General features: G+C 36.6%; 1 protein-coding gene across 1 annotated transcript; it reads left to right on the top strand.

Annotated features, from left to right (window-relative positions):
* Nucleotides 1-6,035: 6,035 nt before the first annotated feature.
* Nucleotides 6,036-6,981, top strand: LOC114882594 (UBX domain-containing protein 1-like). Its single transcript, XM_029199458.2, has 3 exons — nucleotides 6,036-6,448; nucleotides 6,540-6,755; nucleotides 6,857-6,981. Exons 1-3 carry the CDS (start codon nucleotides 6,424-6,426, stop codon nucleotides 6,979-6,981), a joined length of 366 nt encoding a protein of 121 aa, XP_029055291.2. The 5' UTR covers nucleotides 6,036-6,423.
* Nucleotides 6,982-19,757: the final 12,776 nt, after the last annotated feature.

Genomic DNA, 19,757 nt, shown 5'->3' on the forward strand with positions numbered 1-19,757 from the left:
AAAAAAAAATGTTTAACACTTTACAGACCGCTCACATAACATGTGTTACACTGTACAACAAATTTTGACTTTCTTTTCATTTCGTAACTGCCACTATGAAATTGTTATAGATTTTTGCAAGCTGGATACGAATCTGAAATCCGTTTCTCTCTAGGTCGTAGTTGTTGAGAAACGGATTTCAGATTGGTATCTAGCTTGCAAAAATGTATAACAATTTCATAGTGGTGGTTACGAAATCATTTGGCTGTTGCACAGTGTTATTGGCTCTGTGATGATTTCTGTAAACGTTATAGAAGGATAACATAATACATATAATTGGCACGTGTCAGGGTCAATGCATTTAGGGCTTCGACCTGCTTTTCAAGGGTATCGAAGGTGTCGATGTCGGAACCCTATGTCTGTCATCGGACTCGGATCCAGCGGTAAGTGATACTCGAACGCGACGAATTCTAACAGTCACGGATGTTTTGTTTACGAATCGGCAATTTATTTCTTTTTTTTTGTATTATTTTTTTGTAATTTTAAGTACAAGTATTTAATTATTTGTGTTTGTTTGTATTGTTTTTTTTTATTTAAAATGTGTGTGTTCGCATATGTTCAATTATTTCGTGAATTTATGTAGTTTTTTTTTTATGAATTCATTACAAATATTGCCGGCCCCTGGCAAAGTTTCGCTGCGTAGATATGCGGCCACTAAAGCGTTAATAGTATTTTTATAGGTATTAAAAATGTACAATCCCAAATTTTCAGGACTATCGATGGGTTTAGTAATCTGAATGGAGCTGGGAAAAATTATTTTGTACTTTTTAGTCCGTGTTCAAAACATGGTATTGTGGCGACAATGGGAATTCTGCGTGGGAAACGAGTGTTTCTGGACAGTGTCTTCGGTCGTTCAGGCCGTCGAGTGGAAGGAACCATAAAGCAATTAAACGGTTTCGTTTTGCAGGCTCGACGGTCGCTTGCTGGGCGGCCGAGGAGGTCTCGGTCCCTTTCTGCTCGGAATTTCCTAAAGTCGATATTTTTTCAATACATTATACATATATTGCGCTGGAATAAGTTCATTCCCCGTAATCACTAATAATCTTTGATATCCTCTGAAAGAGGACATCCCAGTGATATGCTAGCATTAGGATGTCCCCTCAGAGGGGACAACGGAGTGCAACTTTCATCGCTGAATTAGGATTGTTTTACAGACATATGTAAATAGAATGGTTTGTTTTCGCTCCGTCCTCTTTTCCACTCGCTGTCCTTTTTTACGTTCGTGCAGCCGTACGGCGCGGCGCAACAGCGAAACAATGTACAGTCACTCTCACAAGTGAAAATCGTCCACCGTCAATCGTATATTATCGTATATTAGTTTAAATCGAACAATAAATACAAATAAAATCCAATGATTGCGCACATTAAATTATTCTACATAAATAACTACATAATATAATCTAAAAGCAAAACATCCATTTTTATATAAATTTTACAGTTTTCGAGGTAATCAATCTTAAACACAAATTGCAAATATTCAACTTTGGAAATGATGCATACTTTTACGATAGCAGATATTTAGATTCTTTTTTCACGCAATAATTCTGTGCAATCTATCGAATAAAATGATATAAATTATTACTACATTATAAACATGTAAATATGTTTAAATAATAATGGAAGCTGGTAAGGACTGCTGATCACTCCTGATCACGAGATTCGTCTGGGTGGGCGAATGCAGCCCTCAAATAAGTAATCGTAAGTTTTAAAGAATGGCGACTAACAATAAGACCTCACTTGTACCCCCCAAGACTTTGATTTACAGCGGGGAACTGCCTTTCCTCGCCATTCTCCAGGATCACGTGTATCATCCGAAGCCTGACACTCAGGATGGCACAAATGACCCGGCTGAGAAGAACCAGCAGTCCCCGCCATAAATCTAGCCCTAATGTAAACTCTGACAGAAGCGGGAGAGACGCCTAAATCGCATGACGTTTGCAGATATTTTTTAGGATATTTCAAATACTAACAATCTAACAGAAAATCTAATCATATCACATGATAGAGAAACATTTTTGTTAAGTATAACATTAAAGTAAGGTATAATATTATCTTTGTACTTTAAGATTTAAGTCTGATAATTTGGCATGGAAGGAAGGAACATAATCGCAAAACATACACGACAAACAAGTCGTCAGCATTGAGAAGTATGTACTACTTCTGTTTGTCGTATACGTTTTGCGATTATGTTCCTTCTTTCTACGCCAAATTATCAGACTCAGAGAGATAAGGGTGTTTGGGCACTCGAGGCAGTCGGATCGAGTGAGGTGTGAATAAAGAGTGTTTGGACTAAATGACAGTTCTTCACAATGAGAATGCATGTGTGTACGAATCGGTGATGAAATGTGACCGTGTGTGAGTGAATTTAAGAAACCAAGAGCGTCGTGAGGGTGGAAGAAAAAAGTACAGTAAACGCTGGATACAAGATTGCCTCGAAATAAGCAAGTGGCTCGGGATCGAACAGTTGCTTATTTCGAAGCAGGTATGCTATTCGGCTTGACTTTGTTCTCGAAACGGGACGATAGAGAACGCAAGAAGCGAGTGAGAGATCCGAGGTAGCGGCAAATCATAAAGTGATCGGCGGAGCAGCGATGTTATTTTTTAAACAAGGATAGAATACAGCATGCCCTCTCATTCTCGCACTATGCGTTTCCGAAGGCATGTAGAATCACATGAACAAAACATGCTCCAATTTACTAATTGCGTATTACACTCCCTCTTATTTCTTTTGACCATTATTTTAATATTAGTACACATCTGTGTACGAATGTTATATAATTATTGTTGTTCCAGTTAATAGGTTTCAAATAATACACAGGACATGTAATTACAAATATTCAAAATGTTCCCTAAATTATTGAAATACATAAATGGATATATAATATACGAAAAGATGTTTTAAATGCCACTCTTGAAGAAATAAACAAAATTGAAATATGTTGTAAAACTCTTTTTTACTGGCGCATCGACAAGGAGTTTTGTATATTTTGTATACTGTTATTTAATTCATATCCCAGTACAGTAATGTCTCTCACACTGCCCATACTGACGGACGCCTTGCATTGTCCCTACGCTGTTTCTACGCTTATGTATACATCACTTCTGCGCCTATGTTATCTCGATGGAAGTCAGTCAAGCGTGTGATGTAATGTGACACGCGACGCGGTCCATGCGACCGTGCATATAACATTCTTTAAATTTTTCAGGATTGATTTGCTGCACTGGTTTATACGATTTAGCAACATATGACATGTACATTACGTCGCATGTTGTATGTTGCGTATTAAATGCATCTTTGGTATGGGCTGCCTTATATGTAGCCGAGGTGTCAATTCTATGTTGTTTATTCTATTATTATTGTTTATTTCTTCTATTATCATTCTCTTATTATTGTTAGTTTGTAAATTACTTTAATTTTCAATAGGAAGAAACTGTCCGGTTTTATGGAAATCACGGGTTTTTCCTAACATCATAAAACACGTATTTTGCAGTCAATACTTCCGCAGCTTACAAATATTCTGAACTGAACTGTGGTAACAATAAGTTTATGAAGCCATCGACCAGTTTACTACTTTTCTAGAAATATTTTCGTGTTGATTGTCTACTTCTATTGCCTCGGGATTAGTATGTTTCATTTTGGGGTTCTTTATTCTCAATATGTTTTGTCAGAGTCAAAACGCTTACTCAGTTTATTGCCCGCCACGGTCACTTTGCAACCATCTGGAATTTCCTCGACGTCACAGGGGTAGTATCGGTACCTGAGACTACCGTTAGGCCGCGTTCAGACTATGCAATAAAGTTGTACAACTTTTCGTGTAACCGAGGGTCCGAATTTCTGTGTTTGTGGCCGTGCCTGTACCACATATGCCGTCCGAAAAAGGAAATGGTTTTCTCTTGTAGAAATACCAACTTCCGCATTTTTTATCACATCTTTGCGGAAGCGATGTCAATCGATTTCTTATGTTTTTCTGATCAAAGTGATACCAAACGCGACATAAGTTGGACAATAATGAACCAAGTTACGTGAAAAATCTAAATGCATAATTAAAAGCCAGTTTCGTTGAAAGTAGTCCAGTTTACGTGATATGAGGTATCATTTTAATCGGGAGAACACCAGCAATCCATTAGTACCACTTTCATACCGATGCGGTGAAAAATAAAGAATTTCATGTTTTGAAAAATTGATGCGGTCGGTCGATTCGACCTTAGTCGAAGGCGATGACTTTCATACCACCACCGGCAAATATGTTTGGTAACTTGGCTACAATGCATCGTACAAAGGTGGTCCGATTCTTCGTTGTTTTTACGACGTAAATCGGATCATATTTACGTTATCGAATAAATACATAATGAATCACGTACAGTAAATCATCATGTAAACCATAATGAATTATGTACAGTAAATATGGTTCAAATTATATCGTGTTTGGACACATTTTCATCGGAAGAATGTCAGGTATCCATTGGTGCTACAATTATAAAGATAAGACGAAAATGACTGAAAATAAAATTTTCTTTGCTACGTGTTTACTTTGTCCAGTCGCGGTATCTATTTCATGTGCGTCTGTCTTCTTTCTTTGCATTGAATTAATTTTTTGCAATGAAAAAGTCTGAAAAAATTTCCTAATATGCGCTACTGTGTTTGTACTGTATCAGAATTTTTTCACAATTTTCGGATCTTATCAAATAGGAAAAATGGGGCACCATCTGGCGTCTATTTTGCTATCCATCACTGCCCCCCTGGTTAAGATAGGGGGTTGAAAATTGATGTACAGTATTTTCTTTTGATATTGTTATCGAATGACGCATTCTGAATTTAATTTGGTTCAAGGGCCATTTTGCCTACCTTACCCGGCTATACCCTTTGGAGAGGTCATTTTCAAAGACTGCAAGTTTCCAGAAAATCCGTTTTCCGTTGATTGCGCTGAGCTCGCTGCGCTGAGTGGTGGGGGGAAAAGTGGGCCTGGGTAGTGGAAATTCAACAGATCAGCTTTTAGGAAAATTCAGAAGACCATTCCTGCGTCATTAGTCGCAGAAGTAAATACTGTGAAATAGTGAAGTGTTACAAAACAATTTTACCGTAAGTGAAAATTTTATTTTATCCGAAATATGTGTACTTATGGAAACCACTACCCTCGATTTTTTTTAAAACATAGTATTCGAACGTTTCTTTTATACGCTGATTACGAACATGTATCATAGTGAAAAGTTGGGGACTATTTGGGCATCGTAAGGCGGCCAGCAACGCTTTTGAGAAATAATAACTAATTCTTTCAACAACATTATTATTTGCTAATTCGAATGGCGGCGACGCGTTACAAAATTAAACCTACAGTGAGTCCAACAAGTGTGCGCACACAGTTTACACGTTGACTGCCGAGGGGGCTACCGGTGACCGGCATCGCAAATTACACGCACTCCAATAACTAAATGAAAAAGATAGAAAAATATTATTTACAATAGTATTGTTATTATACTAATAATGTAAAGTATAAAATTAAAAGCTTGACATTTGAAATTTGAAAATTAATTATTCCTATTCTTAATAATTACAACTTCGTAACAAATGCCCATTTTCACTGCGGCAGTCAACGTGTTAAAACCGAATACCTAATTTACAGTTGGACTAAATAACTTGACGTTTTTCGAGAAGTTGTATGTGCTTATGTCGTTTTAAAAAATTACAATTTGTTGAAATCGTGAAAGAAAATAGTGAAGGGTAATATTTCAACTTTTTTATGTGAGCCTATAATGAAAATTTAAAATATGTCTTTCGTTTGTCGCAATTTTCGGGAATTTTAATTTTTTCGACCTTCTAACTGCATTTACCGATCTCGATGAAATTTTCAGCATACACATAACTTATTAGAATCTACGAAAGAAATATTTTTAAATTTTCATTATAGGCTCACATAAAAAAATTGAAATATTAAAAATTTTTCTTTCACGATTTCAACAAATTGTCATTTTTTAAAACGACAAAAGCAAATATTTCAGAAAATTAATTTTTATAGCTTGTCAAAAAACCTCAAGTCATTTCGTCCAATTGTAAATGAGGTATTCTCTTTTAAATGCTGTACGCAGACTTTTGGGAGCCACTTTATCTTTAATTTGATGACACGTCGCCGTCACAAGAATTTGCAAATAATAATGTTGTTTAAAGAATTCGTTATTATTTCGCGAAAGCGTTGCCGGCCGCCTTACGATGGTTAAATAGTCACCAATTTTTTACTATGATATTCGTAATTAGCGTATTAAAAAAACGTAACAATACTAACTTTCAAAAACATAGACGGTCAGTGCTTTTCGGAACTTCACCCACAAATTCCGATTATTTTTCTTTAATTAATAATATTTTCTTTTTCTTCTTTTTTTCATAAACAGATGGATGAGGAACAACAAAATAACCGTAAGTATAATTTCAACTTTAATTGAACATGAATATATTGCATGATTCAAAAATATGGATGTAAGGTATATATTTCCCCTTTTTCTTTCAGAACAAACTATGATGAATATGATGCTGCAACTGCAGCAGCAGTTGCAGGAGCAGCGGGAGCAGCGTGACCGAGAGCGCGTAGAGCAGGAGAGGCAGCAGCAAATCATGCACCACCAAATAACGGTGCTGCACCAGCAGCTGCAACAAAGGCCGGAGCCTGCGGCAACAACATCCAGCAATACCGAAAAGGAGCAGGAGGAGGATAAGGCGCCACGTAGTAAGTATCAGAGTTCCCATCAAACAAATAATATAACCAATTTGCATCATAAATAAAACTTTCATTCTAAAATACATAACTGTTCAAACTTTACATTACAGAAAGAGGAACGGCTGCGGGAACGCGGAGAAAGCCCTACCGCGGGAGATTCCCGAGGGGCGGAGGAAGAAGCGGCAGAGGCGGCAGGGGAGGGCCGCCAAATAAATATTATATATCATTTGCATGAATAAACAAATCTTTTAAAAACAATCATTGTTAGTATGTATTATAATTTTATTTAGTTATGTAAGTTACCTTTTCATATATACAGTGGACCGCAAAAGTATTCGTCCAACTTTTAAAACACAATACCTCCCTTAAAATTGGACCAAATAACTTAAGGATTCTCGAGAAGCTACAAAAATTAATTTACTAAGATCTATGCCTTTGTCGTTTTAAAAAATTAAAATTTGCTGAAATTGGGAAAGAAATAATAAAAGACAATTTATTATTTTTTTATTTCAACCTGTAACGAAAATTTAAAATATGACATTTGTAAATTTAAATGTTATGTGTATCCTGAAAAATTCATCGAGATCGGTCAACGCATTTAAAAGTTATAAGTAATTGAAATCTCTGAAAATCGCGACTTTTCAGCTAAGATCGTGATTAAGTCCGTTCTTACATGAAAAGTCGCGATTTTCGGAGATTTCAATTACTTATAACTTTTAAATGCGTTGACCGATCTTAATCAATTGTTCAGGATACACATAACATATTTAAATTTACAAATGTCATATTTCAAATTTTCGTTACAGGTTCAGATAAACAAGTTAAAAAGTTGCCTTTTACTATTTCTTTCCCCATTTCGGCACATTTTTATTTTTAAAAACGACAAAGGTACATATCTTAGTAAATTAATTTTTATAGCTTATCGAGAAACCTTCGGTCATTTGCTACACTTTTAAGCGAGGTATTCTGTTTTCAAAGGTGGACGAATACTTTGGCACTGCACTGTACATAAATAATCCACATTTTATTTCAACCCTGCATCTTATCAAACTTAAACAAAAAATGAAAATATTAAAAACAATATTATTCACATTGTTCTCTTTTATCAATTAACCAATAATAACAATAAACCACCTTACGATATCCGACCAATTCCGTTCATTCCTCTAAAAAGTGTGAAATAAAATAATTTCTATCAACAAACTGCAACCAACTTCGAGATGCACTAAAAAGTATAAAATAACTTCTATTTCGTTTTCACAATTACGTGACAATTACTAATAAAACCTCGTTCTACATTAACAAAATGCACTAAAAAGTACAAAATAAAATAAAATATAAAATAATTATTAATTACCAACTTCGCCATACCGCGATCAAATCGTTATTGGCAGCATCATTAATTTATTCGACTATGTTTAATTTTGCACCGCCTCCGAAAAGATTGAAATGTATTTAGTATACTATTTGACGATTAAATAGCTTTTATTATTAACAGTTATGGAATGTTGGTATAAATGTAATAGAAATTATTACAATAAGAAAATAGAAAGTATTTCATATAATTCAGTGCATTTAGAACTAGGTTGTATTTTCGTTACAAATTATTTTATGTCAGTTTATATATTATTCCAGTACCCACACCTATGGGGTACCCACGAAACTTTTTTCACTACAAAAAACAACTACAAACGATTCCCTATCAGATGGAAAAGAAAGATTTGAAAAATATTAAAAATTGAGAAAGTTACCTCTTCGGAGTATAAACAATCGGCTGTAACTTTTAAACTATTCAACTACAAACGAAACTCCGTTCACTACAAACAACTACAGACGACTCTGAATCACATGGAAAAGACCGATTTCAAAAATCTTGAAAATTTACGAAGTTACCTCTTGTGCGGATAAACAATCACCTATAACTTTTAAACTATTCAACTACAAACGAAACTTTTTTCACTACAAACAACTACAAACGATTGCCTATCAGATGGAAAAGGAAGATTTGAAAAATATTAAAAATTGAGAAAGTTACCTCTTCGGAGTATAAACAATCGGCTGTAACTTTTAAACTATTCAACTACAAACGAAACTCTTTTCACTACAAACAACTACGAACGATTCTTTATCACATGGAAAAGGAAGATTTGAAAAATATTAAAAATTAACAGGGTTGGCTGATGGGTATAAACAATGACCGATAACTTTTATACTATTCAACTACAAACGAAACTTTTTTCACTACAAACAACTACAAACGATTCCCTATCAGATGGAAAAGGAAGATTTGAAAAATATTAAAAATTGACGAAGTTGGCTGATGGGTATAAACAATCACCTATAACTTTTAAACTATTCAACTACAAACGAAACTTTTTTCACTACAAACAACTACAAACGATTGCCTATCAGATGGAAAAGGAAGATTTGAAAAATATTAAAAATTGAGAAAGTTACCTCTTCGGAGTATAAACAATCGGCTGTAACTTTTAAACTATTCAACTACAAACGAAACTCTTTTCACTACAAACAACTACAGACGACTCTGAATCACATGGAAAAGACCGATTTCAAAAATCTTGAAAATTCACGAAGTTACCTCTTGTGCGGATAAACAATTGCTCATAACTTTTAAACTATTCAACTACAAACGAAACTTTTTTCACTACAATCAACTACAAACGATTCTCTATCATATGCAAAAAACCGATTTGAAATATCTCAATGTCGGGTGCTGGTCAATTTTTCAATTTTGTTTATTTATTAATTGATTCAACTACAAACGAAAATATTTTTACTACAATCAACTACAAACGATATACTACCGTTTTATGAAAAAAAAAGTTAATTTTTTGAAAGTCGGATGCCAGGTTCACATAGCCCTGACGATGAGAACGTTTTCATGGATAACTGAGTCAAATTCACGAATTGTACCTACAAGGAAGTACCTACAAATCGAAACTTCAAATTGTTATAATCTCATTATGGAAATATCTGACCGAAAAATGTTTCAGACAAAATATACTTGTTTTTATCCGACTTCGAAAAGGAGGAGGATACTCAATTCGATCAGTATATATATTTTTTTTTTTTTTTCTGGCTTTGTTCACCGATTACGCCGAGACGGATGGACCAATTGAAACGATACATTTTGCATCTTCTAAAGTATGTCTCCCCATTGGTCCCGTTAAAAAAACATTCTATAGTTTTTCATTCCGAACGATTTTTATTGCAAAAAACGCACTATTTCATGTACGTGCGGTGTATGTTCACCGATTATTCTGAGACGGATGGACCAATCGGAATGAAACTTTTTGCATCTTGTACAGTACAATTCCCCATTGGTCCCGTAAAAAAAATATTTTGCATTTTTTTATTCCTAACGACTTTTTTTCTAAATGTGCGTTCGCTGATTACTCCGAGGCGGATGGACCAATCGGAATGAAATCTTTTGCGTCTTGTAGGATATGTCTTGCGATTGGTCCCGTTATAAAAACATTTCGCATTTTTTTATTTCGAACGGTTTTCATTATTGCAAAATACGTTCTGGTTCAAGGAATGCACCGATTGCGATGAAAGTTTTCACATTTCGTAGATCATTCCGCGATGATTCGATTTCTCTAAATTTATGTAACTTCTTATTGTTAATGACTATTGTTATTATAATAAAAAGCCTATACTTTAGGGTTACCCTTCAAGGAATATACCGATCGCGATTTTTCAAACTTGTCCCTGCAAGTAAACTTCGAATACTGCTCGTTCCACTAAAAAGTGGACCACAGCACTTTTTTCGTTACATTTTCTATTGTAATTAATTTTTCGTTCCATACAAAATGTTTTATTTAATTTTTATTGTTAATACTTAGTTTAATTATGTATAATAATCTTTGTAATAAATACTTTCTATTTTTGTCGATAACCGAGTCTATTAAATTAGTCGATAAACGTAGAGTCGGTAAGTCAGACAATAAAACAGATTATCGATAAATTATCGACGTCTGACCGCGTGTGCGCCAGCGCAACCCCAATGATCACGCGGTGGGGTGAAGTTCTAGAGCGGGGATGCTGGACCGTCACGTGATGGGGAATTCCAGCTACCCCAAGGAATTCTATGTGAAAAAAAAACGCCAAGTCAGCATAATCTGACTATAAATAGAGGCGTTCCACATCGTAGCAGCGCAGATCTTCTCTGACCACGGTCAGAAGCAGGCAATACTCTGATAAGTAGAGGAGAGCTTGCGCTGAGCTGTTTAGGCAGCAATAGAGCGCGAGAGGCAGCTTTATTCCTTCTCTTCCATTGGTGGCGTGCAATACTACGGATCAGTAGACTTCCTACTCACGGTACGCAACGTGTTAAACAGGTGTTAAGCTAAGCCAACACTCAAGTGTAAAGTGCTAGCGAGGAGCCGAGCTCCTTGAGACGGCCTGCATCTAACACAGCTCTGGTTATCCCAAAAACCGATTGCGACCCGTAGGAAAAGTTCACTCGATTCCAAAAGTGTTGCACAAACCTTTGGGAATTAGTTTCCAAAGTTATTGGTGAAATTAAACAGAGTATTGACTGTGGTAGAAGATACAAAATACATACATAATATATATTAAGCGAACATCAAGATGCCTAACGGGACAGCCGATCTACCAGCCAGTGCATCAGCCAGCGGATCAGCCAACGGATCGACTGAAGGAAGCCGACCGATCAGCATTCGTGATGCAGCGGACATCGTACCAGCGTTCAACGGCCGCAACATACCAGTCTACCAATTTGCAAAGAGCTGTTTCAAGGCGAGGAATATAATCTCTCCGAATGCTGAGTACGGTTTGGTACAGCTGATTAAAAACAAGTTCTACGGGCAAGCAGCAAGAGTAGTACAAAACGGGGACTATGATACAATTGAATAACTAATTACCGTAATAAAGTCTCGTTTCGCCCCGCTCTTCACTTCGATGCAGCTATGCGGCGATATGGCAAGGATGGTACAAGCACCAACCGAGGCAGTCGTAGACTAAAGCAGCCGCGTCTCAGGACTCTTCTTACAGATTAAGAGCTGTAATGAAATAGAGTTCCCAGATAATGTAGAAAGATACAACCGATCCTCGGAGACAAATACACTAAGAGCTTTCCTCACCGGTTTAAAACAGGAAGTATACAACCGGATGAGAAATCAAAATTTCAACAGTCTCGACGAAGCAATAAGCGCGGCAATTTTAGCCGAGGGAGAAAGTATAGAGAACCTGACAAAGGTTAAATTATCGCAAGGATTCGCTACGACCGAACAATGCGAAAACTGCTGTGGATATGGGCACAATGCCAGTGTATGCTGCAGTCAGCGGTTGCAAAGACAATCAACGTCGAGGGCCCGCTGGCCAGCAAAGCACTGTCAACACTGCCAAAGGTCCGGGCACACTTTGGAGACCTGCTGGTTTAAAGACCAGCAAGGAAGACCAGGGGTCCCTCAGGACTTTGGGCAGTCAACTCAAGCCTATAGAAACCAGCCTATGCAAAGACAAGGTCGAAATTGGACACAGAACAGACCTCCAATTTGCGAATTCTGCCAGAACATCGGCCATACGATTCAAGAGTGTCGAAAAAAGGCATATCAAGAGCGTATCAAGAGCCAGAGACTCCAGCAGACTCCTCAAGTGCAACAGGTACGTAAGAAAGCAAACTTGTACCTAAATTTAGGAGAAATAAATAAGTCTCCCAGTGTCGAGCTATTAAGCGAAAGTTTCAAGAATCAACAAGCTTTATTCATGGTCGACACAGGATCAGAAATTAATATAATTAAAAAACAAGCAATTTCAAATGAAATAATTATAAATACAGATATAATATTCCAACTAAATGGGATAACTAAGAGCTCTATTTATACTACAGGATACGTCAAAATAAAAATACTGGAGACAGAATCCATATTCCACATCATTGAGGAGTTACCAATAGAACAAGACGGAATTTTGGGCACAGAATATTTTAAAACCAGTGGAGCCAGCATTAATTATGCCAAATCAATATTGATAGTGAACAACAACATAATACCATTCAAGCAATCAGCAGTGGTAATACCATCTAGGACAAAAACCATGATACCTATAAGAGTATCAAACACTGAAATCAAGACTGGTTTTGTCCCAAAACTGCAGCTTCACCCACAACTATATCTGGGGAACGCTGTAGTTACAAATCGTGATGGTATAGCATTTCTGTATGCGATCAATGTTGGAGCAGAAGATATCGAAATTGAAATGCCAGCAGTTGAATTACACCAATATGAAGAGGCACTATTGGATGACGATATAGCTCACCAAAAACCTCAACGAGCTCAGCAAATTTTGAAAATATTACAAACAGATCATCTAAATCAAAAAGAGTTCGCCAACGTAGAGGATATAGTACAAGAGCACGCTGATAGATTCTATGTAGATGGAGACAGACTCCCAGCAACAAATAAAATCTACCACAGAATCATCACAACGGATGAGATGCCTGTGAATGTAAAACAATACAGGTATCCTCATGCATTAAAGGATGAAATCAATCACCAAGTAAATTATCTCCTTGAAAAAGGAATCATTAAACACTCATCGTCACCATTTATGGTGTCCTAGACGGATTACAAGGACTAGAATTATTCGTGTTCATTGACGATATCGTGATTTAAGCGAGCTCATTAAAAGAACACGAAATAAAAGTCAATAGGATGATGGCAAAGCTTAGAGAAGCAAACTTGTGCTTGCAACCTGATAAATGCCAATTTCTGAAGAAAGAAGTGGCGTACCTGGGTCACATAATTACGGAAGGCGAAGTAAAACCTGACCCAGCAAAGGTCGAAGCAGTCCAAAGGTTTCCTGTTCCGAAAACTGTCAAAAATATTAGACTGTTTCTCGGACTATGTGGATACTATAGACGCTTTATTAAAGACTTCTCTAAATTAGCTAAACCATTATCCGACCTGACTAAAAAAGAACAAAAATTCGAGTGGTCCAGCCAGCAACAGCAAGCCTTCGGATTCTTAAGGAACGTGCTATGCGAAGAGCCAATCCTACAATATCCTGACTTCAAGAGACCATTTAATATAACCACTGATGCATCTGAGTCAAGGAGAAATAGGAAAAGATCGACCAGTAGCGTACGCCTCAAGAGTAATGAATAAGCCGGAAACACAATATTCCGCAACTGAGAGGGAACTACTTGCTGTAATATTTGCAGTAAACCATTTTAGACCATATATTTTTGGCAGAAAATTTTATCTAATCACAGATCACAAACCTTTGATCTGGCTAAACAGTCTCTCAGATCCTACATCGAGACTTATGAGATGGAAACTAAGATTGAGCGAATATGATTACGAAATTAAATACAAACCAGGCAGACAAAATATAAACGCTGATGCTCTATCTAGAAATCCTGTCGAAGATATAAACACGCTGCAAGTACACGCAAAAAGGCTGCATTCATCCACGTCTGGGTCGAAAAAGAAGCGAAAGAAAAGGAAAGAGTGGCACCAATACCCCACTCGCCCCAGACAAACGACGACCACCTCGGAATCGGGCAAACATAAAAAAAAAAAGGAGTGGCATCAATATCCCACTCGTCCAAGACAAACTACAACTACATCAGAATCTAGAGAATTTAAAAAAAAAAGGAAGCACACCAATATCTAACCAGACCCAGACCAACAACTACAACCGAGTCTGAAGAACAGAAAAAAAAGAAAGAATGGCATCAATATCCAAGAAGACCAAGGCCAAGAAGAGAATTAATATTAAGAAGAGAAAAATCAGCCACAAACATTTAACACGACCACGAGATGACTCCACAGACGTCGAAGCTAGAAAAAGATACCGAAGAGATAAGGTACGAGAAAGAAGCCCGTCTCAAGAAGGTAAAACAGCAAGAAAAAGAATAAAGGAAGATTATACAAGCTCTGATGAATCCCAATATTATGAAACTGATGTATCTGAAGAACCACCAAAACCAAGAAAAAGAACAAACGCAAATCCAAAAATATACTCCTCTGAAGAGATCAGGAAGAAGAGAAAACTCAACGAACAGCAAGTCACTATAGAAGTACATCAACCTCCACAAGATAAAAAGTACATCATCCCGCAAAAACGACTTGTTGAAAGAGAACCAGTAATAATTGGAGACGAAATAGAGGAATATAACGAAGAAGCAATTATACCAAAACATATTTTTAGAGAACCACCCAGAATTGATTCTTCCTCAGGAACAAGAGAAAAATCTCCAATAATAAAAAGAAAAATAGAAAAAGAAACCTCAAGTGATACATTGTCAGCTCCCATCACACCTATCAAGATTAAAAAACAAAAGACTCAACCACTAGAAATTAAACAGATTAAACCAAAAATAATTAGTAATAAACCAGTCACATTCAAAATTGAAGAAACCGATGACCATCTATGGATGAAAAAAGGCACAGCAATAATATTTCTTAACAAGGAAGGACAACCAGAAGATAACCAATCAAGACAGTTAATAGAAAATGAAAAGAGAAAAGTTTCTAAACCACAAAACAACATTACAGAACATCAAACTAAAAATAAACTAATTTTTGGAATATTAATTGAATCTAAAGAAAATTTACCACAGAAAGTTAAAGCTCTTCATCACGTATTACTTCAAAAAGGAATCCAGGAGTGCAGCATGCCAGATAAGCAGGGATTAAAAACAATTCTCCATATAATCTTTGCAGACTCAAATATCAATATCATCATCTGCAAAGGAACAATCCAAATTCCACCTAAGGATGAAAGGAAAAACATAATTAAAGAAAATCATGAAAGTACAATTGCTGTACATAAAGGCATCAGAAAAACTTACCTAAGGATCAGGAACAAGTATTATTGGAGAAATATGAAAAGAGAAATTACCGACTATATTAGATCCTGTATCAGCTGCCAGCGAACTAAACTAGTAAGGATGAAAAACAAGGAGCCAATGGTCATCACAGACACTCCTTCAGACGCATTCGATAAGGTGTCCCTAGACATACTTGGACCCTTACCGATGACGCAAAAAGGATACAGTTACATCCTTACCATACAGGACAACTTAACCAAGTACTCCGTCGCAGTTCCACTTGTGTCAGCCACATCAGAGGACGTCGCAAGAGCATTCACCAACTCATTCATATGCCAATTCGGTAGTCCTAAAGCTATCCTCACTGACCAGGGAACATGCTTCACATCCTCACTAATTAAAAAGTTAGCCAAAATCTTCCACATCCAGACGTACCGTGCATCATCCTTCCATCCTCAGTCAAACGGTTCCCTGGAAAGAAGCCATCACGTTCTGGTTGAATATTTAAAGCACTACATCTCTAAACAAGAATACTGGGACGAATGGCTACAACAAGCAATGTTCTCATATAACACAAGCGTTCATGAGGGAACAAAATTCACACCTCATGAACTAATATACGGAAGAAAAGCGAGATTACCATCAAAATTTACACCAACTGACAGATTAGATACATATCCAGACTACGTAGATAAACTATTACAAAATTTACACAAAATTAGACAAACAGCAAGAACAAATCTAGAGCAATCAAAATTTAGACAAAAATACTACTATGATAGAAAGATACGTCCAGTTAATTACGAAACAGGAGAAGAAGTAATGTTATTAAACCCACCAAGAAGAAGTAAATTACAAAAAGAATACACAGGGCTATACAAAGTTTTAAGAAACATAGAAAAAAACAACATAGAATTACAAGTAGGTCCCAAAAAGACTAGGATAGTTCCTAATGATAGACTAAAGAGGGCCTGCAGACCGATCTACAGCACGGATCAAAAATAAAAATCGATATGACAATCTATATAACTTTCGAAACATGCGCATGCGCACAAACAAAATTTCAAACGCGCCGCCATATTGCGCAAAGAACGCAAAGTGCAAGCACACGAAAAAGACGCTGCAAAAAAAATTATAGAAAAATAGAGAGAGAAAGAAAGAAAGAAAGGAAGGAAAAGATTGATAAAAAGAAGAGTAAGCATAGACACTGAAATTTACAATTTTTAATATCTTACAGTAAAGCTATAATTCTCATTTGCAGTACAATGGTCCAACAACCAGAAGAAATAATCAATGCTTTATGCATAAAGGATAATACTATTGTTTTTGAATACGTAATAAATCTATAGATGGGACGTATGTGTCCAAATTGCGTACAATTCGTAGATCCTACGTTGAGAAAATATTGGTTATACGTAGGAAAGCATCACGTAATATAAAGAGACGGGGGTTTAAAACAATTAGCCTGTGTATCTTGTGGGATACAATTTGCTGAGCTACAATCGGCTTTAGCCTGCTCAACCTGCCTACAGAATATTGCCGATATGGATCAAGATACGAAGGAAATCTTCAAAGAAGGCTATATAATACCAGCGGAGGGCCAACCAACATTTAGCTTAGAAACATTTATGAATAGTCTTCAATCTGTTTAATTTGCTAATTTTTTTTTTATTATTCCAAAATTATTTCATTATTTCCTTTTTATTAATCCATTTATATTTTCTTCCTTATGTTATCTGTTATGAATAAATTCCTTTCTTTTTAAATCTAATAAGAATATTTAATTCCAAAACCCTACAAACCATTTTCAATTCATTCAATCTATTAATGCGCAGAATCGCAAGTCCGCCATATTATATAGAAATAAAATAATTTTTAACAAAAAAAAAAATCCGACTTCAAAATGCACTAAACAGTATAAAAAAATGCACTAAAAAGTATAAAATAATTTCTATTTCATTTATATCTGTATTCCACAGCTATTAATACAATCTACTTAATCATTAAATAGAATACCAAATACATTTCAAAGTTTTCGGAGGTGGCGCAAAATTAAAAACTTTTCCTCTACTCGCCAGATCCTAACTCGTGCGTCGGCATCCTATGATAAATGACCCAGTTGATAATTTCAAGTAAACAATATTCAACGGGAATCATCATACCTATTGCGAATTAACTATACTGCAGTTCAGGAGTGACCGCACTTAACTCGCGCAGCTCATTAGGTCTAGGGAGATTTGCAAATGCGTGTGTGATTCCCCTATACAGCATGCTTCTTATTTTGCGTTCACATCATTTTTTCTCGGAAAATAATAGAAATTTCATTGTATCGTGAAACTTTACAATATCATCACCGGTTATCAGTTATCGTACGTCATATATTTCTGCCCACCATTTATATGATCGCAAAGTATAATAAGAATCAAGCTGTAGAGAGTAATAACACACGTTATTAAAAATCTCTCTAGACCTAGTAAGCTGCGCGGGTTAACTATGGTCTCTCGTGAACTGCAATATAGTGCATGTACATCAGGGGTGCTGCCAATTTCTGATACAATCGTTACAATTACAAATGTTTTCAGCCAGACTTATAATTTTTCTCTTACTACTTATTAATTACCAAGTTTGCCATACCGCAGTCAAATCGTTATTGACAGCATCGGTTGTTCGGGTATTTTTAATTTTGCGCCGCCTCCGACAACTTTGAAATGTATTTGGTATTCTATTTAATGATTAAGTAGATTGTATTAATAGCTGTGGAATACAGATATAAATGAAATAGAAATTATTTTATACTTTTTAGTGCATTTTTTTATACTTTTTAGTGCATTTTGAAGTCGGATTTTTTTTTTTGTTAAAAATTATTTTATTTCACACTTTTTAGTGGAATTAGAGAAACGAACAATATTTGTAGGATGCCGTAAGGTGATATTTCGTTCTCAATGGTTAAGTAAGGATCAAATACAGGTGATTAATTAATAATACAAAGGAAGTACAACGAATACCATTTTTTTGTATAAATGACTTTAATTTTATTTTTTATTATTTTATGTATATAATAACAAATGTGCATTTTTATTAATAGAAACTGAATTGAACAATCTTATCCCTACCCCCCCCCCCCTTCCCGTTCCCCTTCCCCCTATTCCCGTACCCTCCTTCCCCTACCACCCCGGTACCCCCTAAGGCGCCGCGACCTGCCAGCCGCTACTCCTCTTTCTGTAATGTAAAATTGAAATTATTAGATCTGTATTTATTTTTATTAAAATATTATTATTATAAATGTTTGCCCTTATATTGAACAACAAAGATGTTCTGATAAGGGCAATATTGTATTCCTCTGTACGAGGCAAGAATTCATAGTATAGTAAAGAGTAATCTGTAATACATACTTTGCGGAGGCCTCGCCGCCTTCTTCTGCTCCTGAGGGAGGGGCTCCTCCCTCAGTTGTAGCAGTTGCTGCTCTTGCTGTTGCTGCAGCTGTTGCATCTGCCGATGGTGTTGCTCATTTTGCTGCTGCAGCAACAGCTGCACATCTCGCACTAGTTTTTGATCTAAAAGGGAAATAAAAATAAATAGAAATGTATATATATATATATTGTGACCCGCTCGGGGGTTCACTCTATACGATTCTACAACTCTATATTACAAACGTTGGGCGCCAGCCACTCGCGGTGGCAATCGAAAATTGGAAAAGGGACAGAATGGGGGTCGTTACAGGGGATGGGACTCGTGGCACTTACGTCCTTACAATCTCACGGGGGAGTACGCAAGGAGGATTTGTCGCGGGTTAGGGAAGATCTCAGGGTGAGGGAGGTTTCTGGAAGTTTGTTTACGTTACGCGTGAGGATGCTTTTGGACGGGAATGTTGGGGGCTGGACAAAAGGGTTTCAAGAAATATAACGGGGGATGACCGGCGCGATACGCGGACGCACAAGTTCGCAATCGAAGATCGCCGTTGCCGAAACTCACACTCTTACGTTAGTAACGGAAAAGGCTTACCAAAATCGCTGTACAGCACTCACACACACCCGTTCTCACTTCGCAAATCGCTTTCTCAAAATCTACTCAAAATCGCTCTGTGTACAATGATAGCCTAAGGCTCAATGACGGCTCGTCGTCGCTGTCGCGACGCCGGGTCCGTCGCGGGATGATTTTTGGGGAGGGGATGGGGAATAGGAAGGGGGCCT

Source organism: Osmia bicornis, unplaced genomic scaffold (genome assembly GCF_907164935.1).
Source record: "Osmia bicornis bicornis unplaced genomic scaffold, iOsmBic2.1, whole genome shotgun sequence".
Taxonomy (NCBI): domain Eukaryota; kingdom Metazoa; phylum Arthropoda; class Insecta; order Hymenoptera; family Megachilidae; genus Osmia; species Osmia bicornis.